A 27,065-nucleotide genomic window follows, 5' to 3' on the forward strand; every position below is an offset into this window, starting at 1 on the left:
CATATGTGTTGTTCTCCAGGTCTTTAATCATCCTAGTTGCTCTTCTCTGCACTTTTTCCAGAGTCTCAACATCTTTTTTATAACATGATGACCAAAACTAGATACAGTATTCCAGTTGTGGCCTTACTAAGTCTTTATAAAGTGGTACTAATACTTCATGTGACTTTGATTCTATGCCTCTGTTTATACAAGGATTGCATTAGCTTTTTTGGCTGTTGCCACACGCTGCTGGCTCATATTTAAGTGATCATTCACTAGGACTTCAAGGTCCTTTTCACAGTTACTGTTTTTGAGCCAGGTTTCACTTAATCTGTACTTGTACCTTTGATTTTTTCCTGCCTAAGTGTAAAACCTTGCTTTTTCTCCACGTTTGCTCTCTCATTGGATGTGGGCTTTTTGTTGGAAGTATAGATGAGAACACCACTTGCACTCCTAATTCATTAACTTCCTTTCCTAGCTGTTCGTAATCTCTTGATATTGTTTTTAGATTCATTCTTGTGTCATTGGTCCCCACGTGTAGAAGAAAGGGGTAATCCATGGGTTTGATTATTTTAGTAAGGTTCTCAGTTACATCTTTGATTTTTGTTCTAGGCAGACAACATATCTCCATAGATTGACTGTTCGGTCTGCAGACTATACTTTCTATTCCTCAAAGAATCGAATCTCCTATCACCAATATTTAACCCTTTTTTCCCCTAGGGAAGTCTGGGATACTATTCTTCCTGTCACAGGGGTGCTGTCTCCTTTTTAGAAACTATTGATGACTGCTCTTTTATAGCTGTCTGCATATTTTCTTCCAGGGAGTTCCAGAGGAGCTTCACTGGAGTGGGCTAGGGTAGATAGTAGGGGCTTTGCTCTTGGTTGCTGTTTTCTTCTAAAAGTGACATATTTCCATCGGTCTTGCTCTTTAGATTCATATATAGGGTCATTATTTTCCAGACGCTGTTTGTTCCCTATTGTGTTCAATTTGGGTGTATCGGTTTTCTTCTTTTTGTACATATATGGGGTCACTTTTAAGAAGCTGTGTGCTCCCTATTGTGTTTAATTTTGGTGTAGTCTTCTTGTTTAGGTTGGGATTTCTCACTTTGTTCATTGAGTTTCAGAGTGGCTAGAGTTGCTTCTAGATCTTTTACATGTTCTTCTAGTAATTTATATGATTTACATTTAGTACATATATAGTTTGGGTCTTCTGTGGGCATAAGCTCAAACAATATGACAAATTTTGCAAGTCACTATAATGTCAGTCTCTATGTCCATGAGTTTTTGTTTGTTAAAAAATTAAAAATTTCTAAAAAATTATTTTCCCTGTTATTTATTTATTTATTTTATTTTATTTTATTTCTATACCACCCTTCTCCTGCGGGACTCAGGGCGGTGTACAGCCAGGATAAAACATAGCATATAAAATTTAAAAACATTTTAAAAAACAATTAAATAATTTTGGCCCGAATTTAAAACAACCCAATTAAAACCGTATTCGATTAAAAAACTGAGAGGATGGGATCAAGCCAGCCCAGCTAGATGGAACAAGTGTGTCTTCAGGGCCCGACAAAAAGTCTGGAGGTCTGATATCGTGCATATCTCAGGGGGCAGGTCATTCCAGAGGGCAGGTGCTGCCACAGAGAAGGCTCTCCCCCTGGGGGTCGCCAGCCGGCACTGTCTGGCCGATGGCACCCTGAGGAGGCCCTCTCTGTGCGAGTGAACCGGTCGCTGGGAGGCTATTGGCGGCAGAAGGCAGTCTCACAAATACCCCGGCCCTAAGCCATGGAGCGCTTTAAAGGTGGTCACCAACACCTTGTTGCGAAGTGTCAGTTTATAATAGTTTATAAAAGTTTTGACCCTTTGTTCTCTGTCTTCAAAAATTCATCACTGTCTTCCCTATTTAAGTGTCTGTCTCTTTTTCCATGTTTTAAAATGTTTTTTTCTCTTTGATCATTAAGAATTTTACAAATTTCCAAAGAATTAAAATAAGTAAATTGTTTTTTTCAAATGTTTAGTTTGAAAAAAGAAATTGAAAAATTGAACAAAGAATTTTATTTAAAAATTAAAATTGAAAAAGATTTTAAAATTGAAAATGGAATTTGAAATAAAAAAATAAAAGTTGAAAAAAGATTTAAAAACTGAATTTAAAATTTTTTTAAAAAAAGATTTTAAAAAAACTTCAGAAATTTTTAAAATTTAAGAATTTACAAAAGTTTTGGCCCTTTATGAAGTGTTATGCACTTCTTTATGTTGGAAATCTCAGGCTTTTTTGGGGGTGATGCTTAGCTCTTAACCCTCTATAACACGGGTGTCAAACTCACGGCATCACATTACCGTCACGTGACATTTTGTGATGTTTTTCCCATTCATGGAGCTGGGTGGGCGTGCTCTATGCAGGACGCATCCCGCCTGCGGGCCGCCATTTTGACACCCCTGCTCTACACCCTGCCTTAAAAGTTTATCCCTTTCCTTACTGTCCACAAGTGTTATGTATTTATCCTTTTCCTCCCTGCCTTCTTGCCCTTCGGTTGCCTGACCACTATTGGGGGTTTCAGGTACGATATGCTGATCTGGTGCTTAGCTGCTGTTCAGCTGCTCTGCTGCGCTGCTGTCAGTGGGCACTCCAGTCTGCTGTCATACTTAACTCTGCACTGCTGCTGCTCAGTTGGTCTGCCACACTGTTCTCAACTGTTGCTGGTCCACCATGCTGCTCTCAGTCGCTGCTCTGGCACTCTGCTCCTCTGCCAATTAGCTCTGCACAGGGTCCACCATGCTGCTCTCAGCCACTGGTTTGCTGTCACCTAGCTCTGTTTCATTTCTGCTCAGTGGCATCCATTTGTATCTCACCGCCTCCGTTCAGCTGCCAACTCATTGCCAATCTCAGTGTTTTTTCCTCTGATCTTGAGTCAGACTCGGGGAGATTTTTAGCAGCAGTATCTTTCCTCCCCCTCCCTCTCCTTTTTTGTATTGGTACACTGTCCAATCTTAAATAGGGACACAAAGAGATTGGAGAGACTAAGCCTTCCCATACTTTATCAAATTTCATGGTCGGGTTCAGGCAGTCAACTAAACAAACTACAGCCTTGTTTGTAGAAGGATCAAGCCCAAGTATTATGAAGCTAAGAAAACAAACTCTTTCTTTTTGATTTCAAGCAATTTTTGAGAAGGTTTGCTTTTTCTTCCACTCCCGGAATATTTAAATTGTTGGCAGACTGTCTGAGAAAAAGACAGATGCAGAGATGACTCTGTATCCATTTGCCCACCTGCCAAGGTTATAAATAGGAGCAGGGGTGGGCTCCTTATGGCGGAGAGAGACATGGAAACCAGATGCCTATCCAATCTCTAGTGACTCACATATAAGGATTATCATCGTTTCTCAAACCGCACTTGCACCTGCCAGCAGTTGAGTTATGGCCATTTCATATGGAGATATTAAATAAGACTGGTGGAGAACAAATTGATTCTTGACTAGGGAATTAAGGCAGTTTTATTATGTACCCATTGGAGGAAAGAAGTGTTATTTCAGAGATCACATAAATACCAATAATTATGTAGTCTTATTTAATTATTCTATTGATTAGACCTACACATCTGCATAAACATCTTATTATCTTTGGAAAAAAACTCCATGTTTAATACTTTATGTTCTCCAGTGGCTCAATATTCATGCCTTTTCTGTTCTAGTTTCATCATTTGGTTTTTGATAATTGTTTATTTCTATTCAATGAGGGCTTTTCACAAAACTTATTGCCAAGAGTATTCTGGAAGAATATTGTGATATCTGGAAGAGCAGGTGGCAGCTATCAGCAAGAAGGCCTTAGCATAGTTTCATCTTATATGACTGTTGCATCCATTCCTAGATCAGAGGGGTTGCTTATGATTACTTATGTTCTGGTGATCTCCCATTTGGAGTATTGCAATGCACTGTACGTAGGATTGTCCTTGAAAACCATCTAGATGTTGCAACTGATTCGGAATGCAGTGGCAAGATTAATTATGGGCACATCTTGGTAGCGTTACTGCTTTGCAAGCTAGACTGGCAGAGCACTGTGTGTATGACACATCATAATGTTAAAATGCAACAGACCAGTAGTGGGTTTCAAATCCCATCGCTACTGGTTCGCTTGTGGGCACATGTGCTGTGCATGCACAGAAGCGTCGGGGCGGGTGGGCAGAGCCTCCGCTACCGATTCGCCCAGTAGCAACCCACCACTGCAGCAGACACATATATGCACAGAGCAGCTGTATTTGAAAATAAGTAGTGGCTCAACTGTAAATTCTGTTTCATCAACCAATTATGAATTTGAAAGTGGGCTTCATGATCACTTGTTTTATGATGTGCAGTTTAGCTTGTAAGCCCCCAATGGCTTGGTAAAACTGTTAAAATGTGCTATTTAACATGCTTATTTATTTATTTATTTATTTATTTAATTTCTTAAATAAATAAATAGTCCTTTCTCCCGAAGGACTTAGGGCGGTGAACAGTCAAAATAACATACATATAAAAATGTGAAATAGAAGCAATTTAAAATAATTAAGCCAATTTGGCTCATCAGTTAAGTTAAGATCTTTAGCATAAAATTTAGACAATTAGAAAAATTTATACCAGCCCGGCTTGGTGAAACAGAAAGGTCTTAAGTGCACGACAGAAAGTACGGAGATCTGGGATCATTCGTATCCCTGGGGATATCCTGTTCCAAAGGATATATATGTATATACTGCCAATTTTTCTGTTATTTGCAGATCTTATTATTTCTGATTTTTGTAATTCTCATTGGTAGGAACAATTTTCTGTGGAATTGTGTTTCCATTATTGTGCTTTCCCCTCCCATTTCTGTGACTCACACAGACCCATGCTTATTTTAAAAATAAAATTTAATTGCTGTTCTTCAGCTAACGGCCACCTGCCCTTCCATGATGACTGAAGACTACAGGCAGATCATACTTCAGAAGCATTCTTGGATAAGAATTCAATGTTTTCAAATGGAAAATTGAAACCATCATACTATAAAAAAATCTTCCAAAAATCCCATTTTGATTCACATTCATCAAACTATTCAAGATAATTTTTCTCATAAAACTTTATTGTATGGAATAAAACATAGAGAAAATAAATTAAGACTTCAATTATGTTTTAATTGGGATTTACAGAACTGAAAATTTCCAGCCATACACTGACCACAGGGATTTATTATTAGATTTCCCCTCCCAAAAGAATGCACGCCGCCTTCATGGCAGACCATATGGAAAAAAGATTATTGGGCTTGACAGTTGGCGGTGAAGTCCTTCGCAGTTGCCTTGGCAAGTGTTTAATTGGTCGAGTGTAACAACTTTGGGATTCAGCAGGTTTTCTTGCTGATGATTTCAAAAGGGAAGGTCGAGAGGCATAAATTATAGTCCATTTAAGTTCCAGGGTGACATTACTGAATAGAACAATGGTTTCCTAGATACACAGATTTCAAGTGCCTGATGATCTTGTTCTGTTAAAAAACAAAAATGAGTTATAATCATAATTATAGGCAGGACAAAGACAGAATTTGTATTTTTAACAGTAAAGAAAATAACTGTGTTTTTGCTCCTCTCTCTAATTCTTTGCTTAACTCTTTTAAAGGTGTAGGAACTGAGGTTGATAACAACTTATTCAAGGCCACTTATAATAAGGTTGGAATCACCAAGGTGTCCATGAAGTAAAGAAATGTGTAATGGATTAAAGCTGTAGCATTTGTATCATAGTAAGTTATTCACAATACAGTATATATTGCCTGGCAGCCATTCTTTCAGGAATAGAGGAGATGGTTTCCTGCTATAAACAACTTCTATTGTTTCCTTTCCCTGAACCCACCAATTTTCATAAAAATTTGATAACTGATGCCTATGCTTGATTTCCCTCCCCACTTTATCCTTCGTTTCGTGTTATTTCTCTCAGCCTATAAGCCTGAGGAAAAGGTTCTCTTGATCCTTGTTGATTTGTCAGCCACTTTGAAAGCATTCTCAACTAAATAACAGAGTGAAAAGAGACTGGAGACTGAATATAAGCTACTTTACCTCATCTTGACTTTAGTGGAAGACTTAAGAGCTGCTATCAGTGGAATGTCACTTTGGCCACCTTGTGATCTGTTCATTTACTTGTTGCATTTCTGTTACACCTTTCCTCCCAAAATCATCACCTTATCCAAGAACAGCATGCTCAGAAAAGGGACTTACCAAAATGATGTGTCTTGAAAAATCCATTTAGATAGACATGATGTGCCTCACAAATGCTGTAGAATAATACAGAATTAGTATACTATTAGAGAAGTCTCTGTGATAAAAATGGGCATGGATTGACTATTCTGCTCTTCTTGGTTTGCATTTTTCTCGATGCTCCCCCCACTCATTAGGAATTCTGTTCTGAGACTCTGTGGGATGTGTTTGGGTTGTTATATCACTTTCTTTAATTATATAATGGCAAACTTTGGGGATTCTCATCTCCCTCCTGTGCATGAATAAAATTGCTGTCGTTGCTTTATAATCTATGATAAAACTAACAGAACTAGGTGGATCAGAACAATCTGAACTAACAACACACACTCCATTAATGATCCACCAATATTTTAGAATAATAAAACTACCCAGGTAAAAAGATGTGATCATCCCCCTTATCAAACTATATGATGGTATATGAAACTTGGTGTTTGGGATTTCTTTAGTCTAGGAAAAAAAGCTAGGACAATCATAGCCATCTCTCCAGGTATCTGAATGCTCTTATAGTTGTATAGAAATGGCAGCTAAAGAATTACCAGTGTTCTGGGTACTTTATTCATGTAGGTTCTAGACAACTCCATTCATTGTCCATCTTCATCTCACTCACTGAAAACTTTTGATGCATTTGTCCAAATCAGTTGGACACATGACTGGTATGATACTGACAGGATGTTTGCCAATGTGCCATGTGAAGAAATCATGCAATTGTAGGAAGGTGTTTCATATGCACAAGGAAGAGTCCTCAACACAAAGTAAGATAGTATGCAAACCTAATCTTTTCAAGTAAATCTAGAACTTTTGTACTGAATCTGACTCACTACATTTTTTCTCCCACTTTAACATCCTCTCGCTTCCTTGTTATCTCTGTTTTGGTGTCTAATTTTTACCTCAGTAGAAAACCTGTCTGTCCAAGTACTATTAGTTTTCCCTAAGGGTGGAGGTAATCATAACACCCTGTATTTAGCACACATTCAGAGGACTATATGATAACAAAATAGATAATTCCAATTTTGAGGAATTTGATTTGTAATCATTAAAATAAACTAAAATAATGGCCAGAACGTAATGTAATGTAATGTAATGTGTATGTTACACACTGATACAATTGAATTACTACAGCTGCATAATATAAATATATATAAAAGCAGTCAAAGGCAGCATACTATTTCTCATGAACTGAGAACACAGAAGCAGAGGTAGGAACAAATAATGCAAGGCTAATCATAACCAAGCTTATTCTTTCTTTAAAAAAGAAGTACTACTTGCCAATCTCCAGCTATTTTTTAACTACTAGAAATAAAAGTCTACTGCAAATCTCTTTGAAGTATCTGATCTGCTTTATGTTCAAGTTTGTTAAAACTTTTTAACATATTTAAAAATATTTTTTTAATCCATCAGAGAATAAAGAAGCTTTATTTACAATTAAATGAGTTGCTGTTTTGTTTTTCTGGTTTTTGTTTGTCTTTCAGTGATATTGGCTGAATAATGTGTTATCATTGCATTTTCTTGTCATGGTAAAAACAAATCTACTAGCAAATAGCAGAAAACAAATAAAGGGCAATTTATTAAAACAAAAAATTATCCAAGTAAGCATGATGTTGTACTTTTAACTCAGAAAATAGTACTATCATCATGACGGGAATAAAACGGAGTCTGCTTTTGCTTTCGTCATACTAAATACATATTGTTAGTTTTAGGGACCAGGATAGATAAATACTGTATTTGTCTTAGATTTTGAGAGGCGTAATCTATTTTTAAATTGAACTATGAAGATATTAATAAGAAACAATAAAGGCGTCCATCTTCAGTTTGTCATCAGTGACTAAGATGCAAATCATTTGCCCCTTCTCTCATTCTGTGCTAGTCACAGAGCATGCATTAAAGGTCTTTGTACCCTCCTCCACTCTGTTTTAGTTATACTATAGAATCTCTGATCGTATTACCTATACTGGAGAAGATGCTTCACCTCTCTCTTTTGTCCAGCTCCACAAGTAAAATCATCTTCCTTTCCCTTTCCTCCCCCTCTCTCAAACTGAATCTCTCTCATGCACACACAATACACACAGATTAGCTGTTAAGTGTATTATACTATCTATTTTCCCTGGCCCTAATAGAACACATCATGACAACTTTGGGAAGGCCTTTTCTTGAAAGTAGAAGACAATTGAATATTTTTTCAGGAAACCGCACTGGCCTCTTTCAAACACATCCATCTATCTTCTGCCTAGTTACCCTTACCTTCATAATTGATGCAGCCATTGGAGTCTTCCTGCCCTTTCATCAGTTCTTCTACTTCTTCTTCCTTCATCTTTTCACCTAAACATACAGAGAAAAGAGTATTAATAACACAGCTTCTCTTCCAGCTTGCCACCTCATAATATTTCCCTTTACTCACAAAAATAATATAATTAAGTAGATGACCTTATATAATAAAATGAGCCAGTCTTGATTTTAGCATCTGGAATAAAATAGTAGGACTTTTAAGACTGGGGTCTTAAAAGGCCATCATTACTGAATATTTCTCCACTGCCTTCAATCCTTCAGTGGACTCTAGGTTGTCCATGGCCTCATTCACTATAGCGATTTAAAGGCCATCTTGAAGAGATACTGTATGTAGGAAGAAACAACCAGATAAATTTAAGTATGGGGAGATATGACCATGTGAGGTAAAGCTGGAAGGTTAACCAATAGAGAAATGCTTGCATTAAATCTCAAGCAAGTATTAGTTGGCAGCAAACAACAGTTTTCATCCTTGCTTCAAATTCAAGGAACTACATGGCTTCACTACTCACTGGGTGGAAGGCTGCCTACCAAAATCCATCCCTGCCTCTGTTGCCCATACCACTGCCCCCTGACAAGCTTGGAAGGAGGGAAGGATATCCTTGCTGGTGCCGCTTGAAAAAATTAACAATTGAAGATCAGAATTCTTTTTCAAAAGATACACCTTGTACCCCTTACTCCAAATTGAGTTACCATTTTCATAATAGCAACATTGATATCCTTCTGACCTGGCCAATTCCAAGTCATTGTGCCCTTCGGCAATTATTTGAGGTCCTCATTTAGGAAAATAATAGCCATGCTGTGAGTTAGCCTCAATTTAGAGATATTATCCTACATTTAATCCAAGCACAGACACACACATACACATACACACAAAAGGTTGGGAACTGAATTCTTCAACAGCCACATTCTAATTATGTTAGCCTCTTCCGAAATAATTCAGAAATCAATTCCATTTGTATCCCTAAGGCAATTACAAGTGCTTGTGTAGTGAATCTATTTTCACAAAACTCTATGCAAATATCTTTTTTTTTCTCATTGAAAATACCAGTAATAGTTCGTGCAGGAAAAGGACAGGCAGAGCCACAGGGAGGTAGTTTAAAAAGGTATCAGTTCAAAGTCATTAGATAGTCACAAGTGAACTATGTACAACCTCCCTTTTGACTGCCGTTGACCCTTATCTAAATCTAACCAGGTGCTGACCTGGCTAGAGAAAATTCTTGGGCATAGGCTTTGAGCAATAAATCAGTTAATTTGAACCTTCACATGAGGACCTGGTTTTTCATGCCTGACATTTGGACATTAATCAAATGATGATATTTTTGTACCACTCTGCTGTTCTCCCAGGTGAATGATTTTCCCAGCAGCAAATGATAGGCAAAAATTGCAACTATCCCATTTTTTCAAGAATGCTTGGACAGATTGGTATCCCAGCTTTCTTTGTAACTGTTGGATTTTATATTTGTTTGGTGTATTGTCAGTGGTGGGATTCAAGTAATTTAACAACTGGTTCTGTGCCCTAATGATTTCTTCCAACAACCAGTTTGCCAAACTGCTCAGAAAGTTAACAACCGGTTCTCCCGGAGTGGTGCGAACTGGCTGAATCCCACCACTGTGTATTGTTTATTTATTTCCACAGCAGCCTACTTAGGGTTATAGCCTCTAGACATGGATTGTAAGAAGGAAATAGAAAAGATAAATTCATAGAAAATGCATCCCTAGAGCTGCCCCATGTTTGCCAGACTGCACTATAGCCTCTCATGTCTGTGCCCCTCCACATCCACATGCTGGGAGTGAAATGTTAGCCCTTCTTTTTTAATTCAGCCTAACCCAGTTAAAGTCAAATGCCTGACTTTAGGGGAGAGGAATGGGTTTTGTTTGATCCTATCTTGGAAATGTTTCACACAATTCTCTGGCAGTCTTTCTAGGTATATCAGACCAGAGACATGACTAGATTAGCTAATTCTAATGTAGAAAGCCACATTAACAGAATCTTGCAAGTCTGAAAGTACAAATCTCCCAGTGTCTCCTTTACAGCCTGAGAAGTTGTGGTGGGGGGTCCCTTCTGAGCCTCTTTCTCCACCCTTATGCCTCTGTGGACTATGTCCTCTTTTATCTGATTGTTTCCTTAGCAGCATCTCTTCACTCTGTTTCTCAAGGTCTTTCTCACAAAAATGATACACCCTGATTTTTTTCAACTCGTTAAGCATGTTATATGAATAAAGCCTTAGATTAACATTGTAGGGTCAGTTTAATTTGTTTTTTGTTTCTATTAGTCTTACACTTCATTAGATAACTCTTTATTTTTATTCTGCTCTTGATTCAGTTAGGATCTTCTTTTATTTTAATGAAAGCTATGGTGTTTAATTTCTAATGAAATTCATGTACATATATCTTACATATAATACCTCTCCCAGCACTTACCAAGAGTGGCGAGGACATGGCGGAGTTCAGCCCCCATGACTGTTCCATTGCCCTCTTTGTCAAAGACACGAAGACCTTCAACGAAGTCTTCAAAACCACCTTGATCTTTATTATTGGCAGCTGCCTGCAACATGGGCAGGAACTCTTCAAACCCAATTTTCTTTGCATTCATCTCTGTAGAGGAACAACATCATCATTGTGTTGGTAAGTGCATTTTATGATATGTCTGGAACTCCTCTTATGAAGTACCAAGTAGAGATTTACAGTAGATTAGTCCCACTGGCAGCAGTATTATCCTGCTTTTGAAAATTAATTCAATTCAGAATGCCAAATCTCTTGAGGAAGGAGAAACATCTAAGTATTTGCTCATGGCTGTGTCTATCACCTCAGAAAGCTACTTTCACAGGAAGAAGGCAAGTTTGTACTCAATTAAAGTTGTTGTTGTTGTTGTTTTACAAAATTCTTAATTTCATGGCTATCACCCACAGCTCTGTTTCCAGGTAAACAAAATAGACAACAATTGCATTGCTAGCACAGAGGATATGTAAGTTGATTGGAATACACTGCAGAGAGGAGTGAGTTATATAGGATGAGTAGTGGGTATTTTATTCGATTAATATGTACGTATTCAGCAGATCTGTGCTGGGGCTGTGTATTTTCTTTCTTTTCTTTCTTTTTTTTTGTATATATGTGCAACACTGTCAAGCAGGTAAAACCATAGCTTCTGGTATGTCACTAACTCTTCCATAGTGATATTCTTCTTTACTTATTTTAATAGTTCAGTGTAATGTATTTCTTTTATGTTTGTTTATTTATTTATTTTAGAAAATTTATATTGCCACCTACTTGCACATGGCAACTTAAGGCGGCCTACACAAATATAAGAATGTTACCTTTGTAACCTTCTTGGATCTCAAAACAAAATGCAGAAGATTGTTAGTTAATCTCCTACCCAACTATTGCTCAAATCCTGACCTAATTAATCTAAAAAAGACAACTATATCTTGTGTCTTCAGCCTCCATCTTTGTAAGATGCTTCACTCTTCATCATTAAAGGTATGCAAATTAAAAGAATGCAGACCTAACTGGATAATGCTCACTTAGTGATGGTTGAAGGTAGGGAGTAGACTTGTTGAGTTAAAAGAATAACAGCAATTTGTATAAATATCATTAATAAGAAAGTCATTTATGTATTTTTTAAATGATAATTTAAGAGTATGTAAATCCCAACATTGCTGTACTTTTAAATGTCAATTAACTGCATTTCAAGCCTGTCCCACTTACTTTCTTAGGCTTTCTTCTAAGAGGAATACAGAGGAATTCAGCTTTACGTTTTAGATTGCCAAATACAGAAAATATCTCTAAGGAATCTCTAAGTTTTCTAGTTCCCTAGTTTAGAAGGACAGACGGAGGAGTAGATAGCTGAATGCAAAGATACGAGTGTGTATGTGTGTATTTGCTTGTATGATCAAGCTAGTCTTTCAGAAATCAGTATACCAAATTTGAGACATTCATTTAAAGGGAAAAACGTTGGGAGGATATATTTTGATTAGGGTGGATCACAAAGATTTACCCTCATTGCTGGGGTTGCCCAGGATCTTCTTGATTTCAGCATTAGTTGGATTCTGTCCAAGAGCGCGGATGACATCTCCAACCTGACTTAGAGTGATTTTGCTTTCTCCGGTCCTGTCAAACAGGAGGAATGCCTCCTTGAAGTCTATAGAGAATAGAAAGTTGGAGTTACTAGAAGCAAACATTGAATCCATAAAGTAGCTATAAGCAGTGCTTTTTTTTTAAAAAAAAAAAATCAGATTCTCTGCCACCACATCCAATGGCATTATATTTCAAGAATTTTACCTGCAATCTTAATGTTTTGTTTTGTGTGGTATTTTTTTCTATTCTCTCTCTCCCCCTACCCCCCTTGTCCCCCCCCCCCTTTAGGAGTTAAAGAAGTCTCTTAACTGAGACAAGAAAATGACAAGAAGGTTGTCATTTTCAAGAAAAATGGGTTGGATGATTGAACTAATAGGGCCAGTAAAACATTAAAAGATAGCATATCTATGGTAATCTATATTAATCCTTCTGTAAACGTTTTCCTTGCTGCTCTCTATACGCAATTCTGTGATTTGGAATCTTTTTGAAGTCATAAAGTAATATTTAAGTAATTCCACATATAACCTCAATTGCTTAAATTAATTAAGCACTACTTATATTAAGCACTTATTATATTTATCAATGGGTATCTGATATTTTTAGACCGATGCAATTATAAAGCTTTGAGCTCAGTGGCAAACTGTGCCTCAGCGTGGAAATGCTATATACCAACGATGGCTAACCTTTTCTGGGCCGAGTGCCCAATGTATGCGCATGCACCCAAATCCCCCAAATGCAATGCGCATGTGCCCCACCCCTGCGCATGCGCCCCCCAATTTACCCCACCCCCCACACATGCGCAGCAGAGACCCAATGACCAGCTGGTCGGCGGGAGGTGCGCGCGCATGCATGGCAGAGTTGAACGGGGGTGATGGCTCGCATGCCCACAGAGAGGGCGCTGCGTGCCCCCTGTGGCACTCGTGCCTTAGGTTCCCCATCACAGCTATATACCATTACTCATGTAATTAATATTGAAAGCTAAATTTTAGAACAAAATGTCAAAAAGAGCATTCAGGATTTGATTCATGAATATTTCTGAGACGTATTCACTTTATAAAGAATTGTTTCTATGTTGAAGTCTTTGGGTATTGATTTTTTAAAAAAAGATCTAAAATGCTGTCTTTTACATCTCCTATATAATAAAACGAAATCCATAGATGATCCATGATTGGAACACAATTATGAGTAACCCAGGAGTCATTTCCACATTAAGTTCTGGTCACTATCATCAATAACTTTATCAGGCTTATTATATTTGAGCTTTCACTGTGTATTAAATTCACTTATCTTAATGATAAACTTCCTGAGGTCCAGCTTGATGATTTCTAGATTAGTAAAGTGAATGCAGCTGGTCCTCGACTTACGATCACAGTTGAGCCCAAAACTTCTATTGCTAAGCAAGACAGCTGTTAAGTGAGTTTTGCCCCACTTTATGATCTTTGTTGTCACAGTTGTTAAGTGAATCACTGCAGTTGTTAAATTAGTAACACAATTGTTAAGTGAACCTGGCTTCCTCATTGACTTTGCTTGTCAGAAGTTCACAAAAAGTGATCACATGACCTTTGGACACTGCAACAGTCATAAATGCATGCCTGTTGCCAAATTTTGATCATGTGACCATAGGGATGCTGAAATAGTCATACATATGATAAACAGTCATGTCACTTTTTTAGTATGGTTGTAACTTCAAACAATCACTAAATGAATGATTGTAAGCCGAGGACTACATGTACAGTATTTGATTTTGGGAATAATAATAATATACTGTATTAACTATGCCATTGTTGCATATGCATTATTTTTCAAATTAGCTAACATTTTTGTAAATTCACTGTAAAACCTGAATATAATTCCCATTCCTGCTATGGTCGTCAAACATTAGAATGCTTCCATGTTAAAATATAAAATCATTTGTGTCTGCTCCAATTCTGAATGACATGGTAAATGGCAAATCTCAGTAGAAGTATGTGACAAGAGTTGCTGATCACACAATTGAATTTAAAGGCTTGCAAACCAAGTTTACTATTAGTATGTTATGTGGACTCAGCCAATGATTTTCAACTGCAATGGTGCATATATTCATTATATATTTAAATAGAAATAGTATATTAAAACACTTTCTAAATCGCATGTGTCTTCAGGAAGGAAGGAAGGAAGGAAGGGAGGGAGGGAGGGAGGAAGGAAGGAAGGAAGGAAGGAAGGAAGGAAGGAAGGAAGGAAGGAGAGGATTATTGATACAATAGAGACAAAAGAAAATGAGATATGAGTATATCCTTATCATTCACAAATCTAAATACTGTTTGTTTTCCAATTGGATGTTATCTGTTAGAGATGTGAGAACTTTGTGGAGCAGCTGCATTGCCAAAGCCACATTTGAGCTGGGACATTCACTCTGACACCTGATTCCTAGGAGACTACTCATTTTCCCACTTCCTTTTTCTAAAGGCGAGAACTTCTGAACTGGATTCCAAAAAAATAGGTGTGGCCATGGTCAGGCATCTAGACACATGTGTCTGTAGCAGCTTCTCCCATGAATTTCATAACCTATGAAAAGGGCAGAGTCTTCCCAGTTATCTGGTGCGGGATAACTCATTCAATTATTCAAACAGTTAATGGCTTGTCATACAACTGCCAGCTGGAAATGCCAGACACTGAATATTGATAGTAAAAATAGAAATAATCAGTGAAACAAAGATATAGGATTAATATTGATTCAGTTGGATTAGTATATGATCAAGTATGCAGTCCTCATTAATTTTTCCTTTTGCTTTATGCTGCTGTCCTATTTTAGGGTTTACACTCCAGCCTTTCTTATTACACTGTGCAAAAGAGCTTCTTTGCCCTCTTCTAAATTGCTGAGATAGAACATATGGCTCCTAGACTGTAACTCAATATATTTGATATTAATCCCATCACTATCTGATGTGTGGGACCTATGAAGCCTCCTGTTGCCAGATCCTCTCTTCTTACAGCTTATAAAATGTTGGCCTTTTAGAGATGTAGAAGGAAAGCTGTTACATACTTCAAGGTTTATACAGTAGTTATTTGCTGGATACCAAGAACAGAACAACCCTCATTACCATCACTGGAAAAATCTAATCACCAGTATCTCTTTGTCTAGCAAATGTAAACACCACTATAACACCACTATAACTAGCTATTAAACACCACTATAACTAGCTATTAACAATAGCTAGTAAACATATCTAGTGAGAAATAAACTTGAAAATGTCTGCAAGCCAGCCTATCTATTGTGCATATAGTGGGTAGTTACTGTATAGCAGGCAGAATAAATGATGTTTAAGCATATTCTTAAGCTTTTAAAATGTTTTTACTATTGTTGTAGTTTGATTATCAGAATAATAATCACGGCAAAACAGGTGGCCATTCATAAAATATTTATCCAATGTTTTTCTCTGCTTTGCACAAAGATATTGCAGCAGAGGTTATTCTCCATTTACTCTCCATGAAGCTTAATCTCCATGAAGTTAAAATATTGCTTTTACAGGAGACAGAATTAATGTCGTTTTTAGAAACAGAACTAAATTCTAAACTTTCAGCAATAAAAACAAAACTGATCTAGAAGTAAATAGCGTTTCTCCACTTTTTTTAATATATAATTTTCTTAAAGTAAGACATTGATTACAAAAATGGCAATCGATCATGTATATTACTGTAATCTGAATAGGGATAGTAATATATTATGAATGCTCACTTACTAATTTATGTTCCTAAAAATCCTTCTAATTCATCATACTTCACTTGATATTGACTTAAAAGTTAAAACAAATTGGTCTAGTAAATTCATGCTAATAAAGTAAAAAGAAAGATTTTAAACTGAGTATACTTCGTAGCAGTATAGATTTTCCATCAATTTACACATGAAGCAAATGCATATGTGTATATGAATTGTAATAAAGGCATATTAAGGTAAAATAAAGGTAAATCATTAATTTTACTACCGCAACGTGACTTCATACATAATATACAGAAATTAGTAATTAATCTATATATGTTGCCTTTTGCTGTTAAATTGAAAGCTGGAAAACATCATCATCATCATCATCATTATTATTATTATTATTATTATTATTATTATTAATAATAATAATAATCTAAGTATTATGTTTGGCGACACAATTTATTTGGCAAAGTATTTCTACAAAGGTACATTTGATGAAAGAGTAACGTTGCAATATTACATTGAAAGGGTACCTGTTTGGGCAAAAACTCTTAGGATACCATCATTAATGGTAAACAAGATGTTTTGCTTTTGACTGAATATTATATGCCTGAATTGAAATAAATCTGGTCTAAAGCTAGTGCTCTAAAGCTTAAAATTAAGCTTTAAAGCAAATGTTTCATAAAACAGAACAAAATTCTTATTTTGAGAAAAAAGAACTACCAGAATTAGGAAACTATGCAACAGTTCTGCTACATGAATGAAAAAAGCACTCTAAACCAGTCCTTATTTATGAAATTTCATGTTATATCTTAAAAATTAGATGGAGGGAGGTTATACTTTTTCTCCAATAATACACATTGTTCTCTTCTAAATATTCACAAGTAAGAAATTATGTATAGTACATTTTTCATATATTTAGTAGATAACATGTTAGAAAAAATGTTTGCCTTTCTTGTCTTTGATGACTTTAAACTTTATTCCCTCCACTGTCTCATCTTGGGAATAACTATGAGGAGAGTCAAGTACCAGAGGTTTGGTGAGCTTTGCTTTCAGGGATTGAATAGCAAAACTTAAATATGTTAAGAAAGTACTTGGAATCCTTTTACATGTATGTAACTGAATCCAAATCAATAAAATATCCCTATTTATACCAATGCACACTTTCTAATAGTACTTTATGTGAAAACGTCTCTGCTGTGTTTATGCATTTTTCCTGAGAACTCACCATCCTGTTGATCCTTGGAGAATTCGATCTGTTAGAAAAAAATCAATCATATAACAAAATACTTTTTGGAATTCATAGCATCCTGCTTGCTCCATGAAACATCTTTCCAAGATGCAAAGAAAAGGCCATTTTTTTCTTACAATATCTGAGATGCTAGTAAACTGCTAATGAAATAATACATTCATAAACCAATGAGCATGCAACATTTGTTATCACAATATTAAATTGCAATAATATTCGGTAATGTTCCACTTACCAGCAATTTGATCAGCACTGAAAGACTGCATTTGGCAACAAAGAGGAAAAAAGAAGGAAAATACTAGTATTGTTGGAAAAAATTGCACTGACAGACAAAAACTATACATATCCTATAGCTAATGGCTACATTGAAGAAGTAGCAGGCCAAGGATGCACTCTATTAATGACAAAATGATCAGTGTTATATCTTTCTATATGTAGTGAGAAACATGGAAAAGTAATATCAATATAGTATGATACATATTACAAATCAAATAAATTGCTGCTTTCCATTAGTGAACACAAGGTAAGAAGCAGCAGCATTAAGCAAAAGAACTATGAAAGTAGTTTTACGGAAGTACAAACTTACACTTACTTGTAGCAATAAGTCCCATTTAATTAAATGAAATTTACTTTTGTGCAGACATGCACAGGACCTTTTAGATAAAGATTTATCTGCTCTTTCAGCTCTATGCAAAATAACTTGCTTCTATGATGGTTCACTGGGATTCCTACGCACAATAATTTTAATAAAACTGAGTTATTAATATAAACTTGCTATAAGGTTGTGGGAAATGTGCAAGCTAATGAATGAATCAATTCCTAAATAACCCCAATACATAAATGTAACTGTGATGTACACACAATTTGTATGTTATACATCTATCCATTTCAGCCTGATTTTGTTGGGCATTGCCCCATTAAAAATCTCATTAAATTGGTTTCTGGACCGCCTTATTACAACTAGCACAATGTTGAAAATTATAATTTTACATTAAGTCATTAGCTAAGCAGAACTTAATTTTCTTGCAAACCCACCATGACTGAGAAATCTGGAAGGGAAGAGGAAGAGCAGGAGCAGGAGCAGCAAGGCCGACAGACTTAGCCGCGAGGCGTCTGAATCCCTGGGAGTGGTCCTTACTCCCTGTCCTTAGATCTTTTTATTGAACTGAAGACAGTGACATCAGTGACAGGATTGGGTGCCAAACTGGAGCAGCCACTCCCCCTTGGAGAGTTCTTAACTTTCTTAGGGCAAAGAGAAGGAAGGATCCATTTCTTGATGGACCTCTGGCATAAACTATTTTTAGGACAGTGCAGAGAAGATAGGGCACTGTTCACGGCTTCGTAGGGCTGGAATCTTGTCAGCATTTTATCACTCCACAACATAAATGTGGAACACATCTTAAGTAGTCTACCTGTTTATTTAAGGGACTACTGAGTGAACTGGAGAGATAATAGAGTAATATTTTTACTCAAGTTTGAACTGGATATGTTTATTCTGGAGAACTGAAATATTGGCCACGGCTATAACAGCACTCTTCGATGCCCAAAGGGCTGTGACTTAATAGTTTTCTGCGGCCTTAGAAGACTGTGGCTAGTGCATTTAAAGGAATGAATATGGGGAACCATGTTTAGAAAGAACATGGAGAAGGAACAATTTGATAGTGGATACCCATTTCCTTATTGCTCCTACTCTTCCCCATACCAAAGGTCTGTTGGTCCTGCCTAAAATGGGCTTGAGCTATGTGTATAGGGCCTTATAAAGACTTCCCCAAGTCTCATTGCCTTCCCTCTCACCCTCATTCCCAAATGGGAAACAGAATGCCAGGGGACAACAAGATCGTACCTGTAGAAAGCACAGGAGGTTTCTTGGTGGATTAATCTAAAGGCTGGTCATTGTGGTTGGAGATCTGGGACAAAACCCAGTAGGTTCTCAGGCCTACTCTTTAGAAACATGAAGTTGAATTTCTGGGCTAAATTTGAACACAATAAGAGTACTGCATGCTTATATTATCAGTCAAGTGGCATGGAGTGACAAGAGTTGGTATTTACTCCCAAAGCAAACCTTAGTCTTCAAAAGTTTGTCCAAGTATGGTAAAAAATCATGTCAAATGAGGTTTTGTTGAAAACATATTACAGATGGATGCATTTTATTGATTCACAGCTTAATTTTAATCTTAGGTGAGAAGTTTACAGGTGATAGATCTAATCTTTGCAATGGCTTGCTGGATTAGAAAAGCAACATGAGAAAACAATTGGTTCCTAGTGTATTAGGCCATATTAGAAGCACCATGTGTAAAGTAACAGAAATCTAATCCTCACTCTAAGCCCTTTTATTTCAAAAACAAACTTCCCATATATTTACAAAGACTAGACAAAACAGGAACAGCATTTTGCTTCATCACTCCTACATCCCATTCCTGTATCTGAATAGATGTGTGGGGGGTAAATAGTTGACTAAATACGCATCCCTATTCAGACATAATGCCAAGCTCCTGTATCAGTGATAAACATAGAGCTAACTTTGGTTATATGTTGCATTTAGATCCCTGCATTTTAATCCTTTCTTACTCAGGTGTCTCTAAATACATACATAATGCTTGGCATTAACTAGGAAACTATAGCATGGCTTACCATGTAATATGAATATGCCTATATTCTTTATATGTATGGGATTTTTTATATGTATCCCCAAGCAATGCAAGAACTGGCTTAATGGACTTAAATTAAAGCTCCATATTTTTCCTAGGATCAGGCTATAAACACCATTAATGGTGTTTATGTTATCTATAAAATCAAAGATGCAAATTGAGTAATCATTTCCAATTTCAAAATAGATCATTCTAGACCTAGGTAAGCAAACCTAAGGGGTATGCTTTCAATTGGGCAAGCTTTGGAGTTCCACAAAGAACTCCAAGGGTTCTTGACAAAGAAACCCAAATCAAACCAAGAGCATCATGACACTCCAAGAACAATTTGGTGACAGGTAGGAACTGTATCTGCAGCATCCCTCAAGCTTTGAATTCTCCAAGATTGGTCTGGGAGGAATATGTTAGCTGATTGAGAGATCTATCTTCCTAATCCCAAAGAATGTGAAAAATTAAACTTTTAAACAGGCACAGACTCTTTAAAAACTAATTATTAGTTTTTCTAACCAAGTCTTCTACTTATTTTTTTAAAAAACTCTGATGAGGATTCATTGAGAATTACTGAACCTCCAAACTTCAATCCTTTCCATGAAAACTAAACACACTTTTGATGATTTTCCAAGTTCATCATTAGGAGTCTGAAATTCTTCATTTCCCAAATCTGACATATGTCATGCAAACGTTTGGAACTGACATGTATCATTTAAAGTAAGAGTTCAAAGATAAACAAAGCAATAACAAAGATTATCAAGTCTAATTTTCTAGGCAGAGTATCTTTCAGTATAAATATTGTATTTCAAAATAAGATGAGTCCACTCGACTACTTATCACACTTCTCTTGCAGATTCTGCCACATGAGATTTGGTATTCTTATGGCTCCAAGTATTTTGCCAGAAAGAAATCAGAGATAGGAACTAGAAGCAGAACATTTCCTTTTAAACAATTTACTTACATTGCTTTTCTCAGTCTTGAAAATTTCCAGAAGCTATCAATTAATAGCAGGGGTAGGCTTCAAAAATTTTAGCAAAGGGTTCTCTGCCCGGTTGTGGGGTGGCTGTGACCATGGTGGTTGTGGCCTAGCTGAGCTCCTGCACCACGGGGGGGGGGGCTTTTTGCCCTCCCCAGGCTCCAGAGGATTTCCTCGAGCCTCCAGAAAGGTGAAAATGGCCTCCCCAGGGTCCGGAGGCCAAACTTTAGGTAGGCCCATTTTCCGCCCTCCCAGAGCCTCCTGCACTTACCTGCATCCAAAATGGGCTGCATGGGGCTCCTGGGAGGGGAGGGGTGGGGTGGGTGGGGCCAGCCAGGAGTGGGATTTGAGGGTTCTCCGAACTGCATAGAATCTTAGCTAGAGGTTCTCTCGATTCCCTGTGAACCCCCAGCATCCCACCCCTGCTTGTATGTCTAGTACTTAAACATGGAAAGGCCGATCAAGCATTAAAGAAAGCAATTTCCACTAATGTTCCATTAATTAATATTAAGATATTAATAATCATTTAAAAGCATGCTAAGAATTGATTGTGAAGAAATAAACCTTAGCTTAAACAGATTCATTTACTTTTTTACAAAATCATTTTTGGTTGTCACAGTAACAGAGCTAACAGAATGTTAAACAGAAACTGTTTAAAAATAAACAAAAAGGCCTTTGCTTTCTCTAATGCACAGTGACTCATTATCATAAAATGTCACATTTATAGAGGAAGAATAGAATGTTCATCCCTATTCTGGCTAACACATTTTATATTACAATTCTCATTTTATTCTATCATGAGTTAATTAATGAATTCAGCAACAAAAATTGCTATTAATGAATGGGTGAGGAGCAATATTTGGAGAATTCTGTGCCAAGCAAATAACTGATTACCAAGTTTTTTACTTGCTGAGTCACAGGAGACGATCTCCACTATATGAAAGAAGTAAAGAAAGATGGAAAGACTTTGGATTGAATGCTATTGAAATGGTAAATGTCTATGGAGATTCTCAGTCATCCAGTTCATGGTTGTATCACAGGTGCTTTTTCAAGAGGCAACTGGACTTCCTTTGTTTTGAAATGGTATTATTGCTCAGGGTGGTTCTGAAGAAAGAGCATGCCATAACCAGGTCACTGCCATAAAAAAAGAGTCTCTTCCTGTACCTCAAGAGGCCTGTGGTTGAGCCTCAGCAGACTGAAAGGCATGATATTGGCTTTGACTCATCACTCCTTTTGTCTTGCTCACTCTATGGCTGATGCCACCAGCTAAAAAGCTGCAGGGAATATTGGCTGAGTTGCCTTTAAAGGAGACCATGTTGACCTCTGCTGGTCATAACAGCTGGTTGCAGGCAGATCTTGCTGTCTGTAGGTCCAGTTTTGAACCGCAGAGGAAAAGCGAGTGCTTGTTGGAGAATATTATTGAAGAGATAACTCTTAGGAACAAATTAATCATCATCAGATCAGGACTTCCAAAATTCATAAAAGGGAATCAGTTGTTGTAAAGCAAAAAGGCTGTGCTTCTTTTCACTGTGTTTACAGTAGCAGTTGGGACTTGATGCACATGACTCAGGTTCTTTCTCAAGTAAATTACTTATTAGGCAAAAAATGAATAGTCAACTATGCTAACTTCCTATTTATGGTTGTTATATTTATCGCTAACGGGGGCTGTATTTGCATGGCACACTAATTGTCAAGGTTCATTTAACATATAGAACCATGCTACCCAAACTAATAGAGTCCTTTCCAGTCTACAAGGAGGATGAGGGAAACTATTATATGATTGATGGCTATCAATTTTGACATGTTACTACAATTGCTAGTGCTTCATGCCACTTAAAACAATAATATTTTTGTTCAATATTCAGTTATAAAGCCAAATATTCCACCTAAGAACATATCTAAAGTCCACTGTTAAGTATGTCCTTATTTCTAAGATTAGCAATAGAGTCAGCATCTAATGCAATTTCCACAAAAGATTGGTTTTTATTTTGCAAAGGTGCCAATTATTACTGGCCTGTATTGGGCTGCTAAGAGCTGGGCAAGTTTTGCAAAAGGAAAGAGAAAGATCCACCTTTTTTTCTGATCAAAACTTCCTCGCTTGAACACAGTTGCCACTGAAAATGGAGACTTGATCGTAGTGGATTTGCTAATATCACAAAAATATAGCATGAGTTTTTATGTACATACCGGTCTCACAATATAAAAAGCCCTATATAATTTTGGGGAGTGACCACTACCATTGTGAATACCGACATTTCCTACAACTAGCCATCCATACTGGTGGAACGAATGCAAATGTTTTACCTTCTAATGGTCTGTATATTTTTAGTAGCTCAGCCTACAATCAAGTAGCACAATAAAAATAAAATCTAGAATGTTCTACTTACTGGCAATGGTTGCATACCAGTAAAATAGATCTTAAACTAATAGCCATCTAATGATGTGTACAAAAGGATCCTACATGTCTACATAATCCTGGACTCTTAAAGACCTTAGTGTCAAGCATTTGAGATGAAAATATATCGTCATTATCATCTTGAGAGAAAAACTGGTTACGTTCTGTAGTCCACACAGCTTATTTAAAATTTTAGATCAGACTTGAGTTCTAAAGAAGGGTTACTGAATCCTCAGATCAGTTTCACCAGTCTTGGATCAAATGTCAGCCTCAAATGCTACTCAGGTTAGGAAGCTTCAGTTTCTTTCCATTCTTTTTTTGTCAGATAAATACAAAAGTATAATGTCTGATTTTTGATGCCACCAAAATGATATATTATATTATATTTGATAATGATCTTGCAATTTTATGGTGTTAGTGCCGTATGAATTAATAATTCAAATATTAATCAAATCAATACAGAGAATCAATACTTATAGTATATTCTGGAAGACTCTCTTCTAGTTACTTGAGTATCTTCTCATATATCTTAGCATGGCTGGGTTTTCAGGACTGGAAATATTATTTTGTTGTTAGACTAACCTTTTTCCTCTTCTTAGCTATTATGAATTGTCCATCAGTGCAATTTATTTCCTTACCTTCTCTCCTTATGCCATTTGCTATTCATTCAGCAATGACCTGACTGAGTCATAAATGCAACAGTTAAGAAAATGATCAAAATAAGCAAAGATCCATTGGTACAATCGCATGCATAAATATTATTCTGCTTCAACCCATATAGATTATCAAATATCGTGCAAAAGTTAATGCAGTGTTTGCTTTAGAAGAGTCTTTCCTAACCAGGTTGCCCCAGTTTCTATGATGGACATGAATTTAGAGAAGATTACTTAAAATTGTGCAGGTACTTATGTGCTAAAATTCAAGAACAGCCTTCTGCTGTCCCGTGCTTTCTGATATTAGACTATAATGTCTATATTCTACAGCCAAACCACCATTAGCTGAAATCAATGAATTGTAGGCTGCTAGATTGGAACAGCTGACTTAGAGATTTAATTGTGGGTTCTCGCATAGATATTATTTTATCTAAAGTGTTGGGGGAGAAACACTATCTTTACCCTCAAAGATAACTTCTTTGTTTTATGGTGTTCATCTATGCATGGCATGCTTATTTTAAAAATAGATCTGATAGTAATTTTATACGTATGTTCCAAGGGACAAATATGGTCTAACACAATAACCCAAAGTAATCTCATCTATCAGGGCTTGGAACAGTATCCAACAGTGGTCCATATGGCATCATCCTGATTAAGTTCAAAAAATTCACTGAAAACCTGGCTGTACTCCCAGGCCTTGGGAAAGGTTGGGGTGCTGAGATCCTGTTGGATTTTTTAATCTATTACGTACCTATTTTGGGGGGAGGGGAGACCTGTATGTTCTATATTCTTACTGTTGATTTTTGCTTGAAAAGTTGTTTATAGACAGTCTAAATGTATATGGCGAAATGGTTAGAATGCAATATTGCAGGCTAACTCTGCCCATAGCCAGGAGTTTGGTTCTGACTGACTCAAGATTGACTCGGCCCTCCATCCTTCTGAGGTTGGTAAAATGAGGACCCAGATTGTGTTGGGCAATATGCTGACTCTGTAAACTGCTTGCATAGTAAAGCACTATGAAGTGGTATATAAGCCTAAGAACGATTGCTATTGCTAAATATATACATACCTATACATAAACACACATATCCATATGCATTAATCACATTATTTCCTGTAAAGCAATCAATTTTCAGAGCTAATTTGAACCACCAATTTTTCAAAGACTACTTCATGGGTTCATTGCATTGAAAACTATCCCAAAAGGACCCTCACATTCAAAATAGGAAATATAGAACATTGTTTTAGGTGCTGCCAGTGATAAAAAATTCTGAGCGTCCAAGACTTTTGATGTGTGGGCATTTGCATCCTGTTTTATCCTACCAAGGAAATTGAGTGACATACAGTAGATTGCTCAAAGGGATCTGATAAGTTCACAGCTGAACTGAATGCTGAAATCTGAACTTTCAATCTATCCCACTGGCCCTGTTAGCAAAGCATATCTCAATTCCCAAGTGAAGTATCTATAACTTAGTGTTGATTCACTTTGAATATCTTTCAAAACTATCAAGCTACTTCATGGGTTCAACAGGAAGTATGAATTGTTAACTGTAATTAGTCTCAGATCAATTATCCTTATAGCAACCTGGTTATATTAAAAAAATTTTCTGAATTATGCTGATTTGTCTTTGGTCTAATTTTTTTAGAGATGGAGAAGAGAAGGCAAAGTTCAGGAGAAGATGGCACCTAAAACCAACTATTTAATTATTTATATTCATTCATTAGCCAAATATGAGTTTCCTCTATGAGTCATGGTCTTAATGTTATAAGATCACTATGAAGATGCTTTTTGGCTTTTGTGTGTGTGTGTGTGTGTGTGTGTGAATATCATGCATTTGATGAGGGGCAAGATACAATATTTACCATTAGAAGGCATGGCTCTTGTGCTCCTACAGTCTGATTAAATATTTAACTATATCAATACTGCATATTTTATTATGCTTTAAGATTTTTAGGACCTTGTAGTATTACCTTCTCAAGTTATTAAAACTCTCCCTATATTCTATGAGTTGTTTCTCCAATGAAATATCTGTATATGTCGATAACTTCAAACCAAAGGCTGTTTATTGTCAATAAACAGATGTGCTTTCCTCTCCTCCCCGCACTTGCTCTCTTCACATTCAGGAGACCTTAGAAGTCCCAATTCTGATCTGGAGATGCATGCATCAGGGAGGCCTGGGAGTAAGCCTTGCATATAAAATTTTTTTTTAGGGGCCAAGGCTTCCATGAGCGGAATGGGACAACTCGCTGTGGCTAACTCATCTGACCCACTTGCCATGGCCAACATGCGGAGGCCAACTCTCTGTGGGACAACTCACCATGGCTAACACACCGTGGGATAACTCTCAGTGGGACAATTCAACAATTCAATTTCATTATTTAAAATAATTTTAAAAATATTTTATTTTTTGTCATTCACATTTCATTTTGTCTCTCCTTTTGCATCCTTTCTTTAATCATTCTATTTCCACCATTTCTTATTTATTGATGTGTAACTCTTTTCCTGCAATGAGTTGTCCGGTGGCAAGTTTGCTGTGGCGAGTTAGCTGTGGTGAATTGGCCACCCTCAACCATTTTTGGCTTTGACTCCATTCCCTGGATGTATTAAACCAGCCCACCAGGTGATACCTAACTGATTAAGGAAAAACAATTTTCTCCAGAAAGAAAGGCTGCCCCAATTTGCTGTAAGCCAGGTGAAAGGATTATCTTTGGGAGAAGGACCTGCTTTTGGCTTAGTATTTTCTCATGCCCAGGGTGCACAAAAATCCCGTAAAACACACATTCACACACACAGGACAAATGTTCAGCAGAAACTTGTGGCTAGTAGAACCAGAATGGATTCTAAGATTAAAATTATATAGATCTTGGTATAAGATATATATAATAAGGGGC

The 27,065-nt window shown here is 36.8% G+C and overlaps 1 protein-coding gene across 1 annotated transcript in view; it reads right to left on the reverse strand.

Moving 5' to 3' along the window:
• Positions 1 to 5,045: 5,045 nt before the first annotated feature.
• The window catches only part of MYL1 (myosin light chain 1), a 30,526-nt gene continuing 8,506 nt past the window's right edge, over positions 5,046 to 27,065 (reverse strand). Inside the window, exons 2-7 of the mRNA XM_034432274.3 lie at positions 17,493 to 17,520; positions 12,503 to 12,646; positions 10,930 to 11,103; positions 8,464 to 8,541; positions 6,187 to 6,242; positions 5,046 to 5,462 (exon numbers count right to left, since the gene is read on the reverse strand). Coding sequence (XP_034288165.1) covers positions 6,214 to 6,242; positions 8,464 to 8,541; positions 10,930 to 11,103; positions 12,503 to 12,646; positions 17,493 to 17,520 — 453 coding nt within the window. The 3' untranslated portion in view covers positions 5,046 to 5,462; positions 6,187 to 6,213. The remainder of the gene's footprint in view (positions 5,463 to 6,186; positions 6,243 to 8,463; positions 8,542 to 10,929; positions 11,104 to 12,502; positions 12,647 to 17,492; positions 17,521 to 27,065) is intronic.

Source organism: Pantherophis guttatus, chromosome 1 (genome assembly GCF_059756535.1).
Source record: "Pantherophis guttatus breed Tessera chromosome 1, ASM5975653v1, whole genome shotgun sequence".
NCBI lineage: Eukaryota > Metazoa > Chordata > Lepidosauria > Squamata > Colubridae > Pantherophis > Pantherophis guttatus.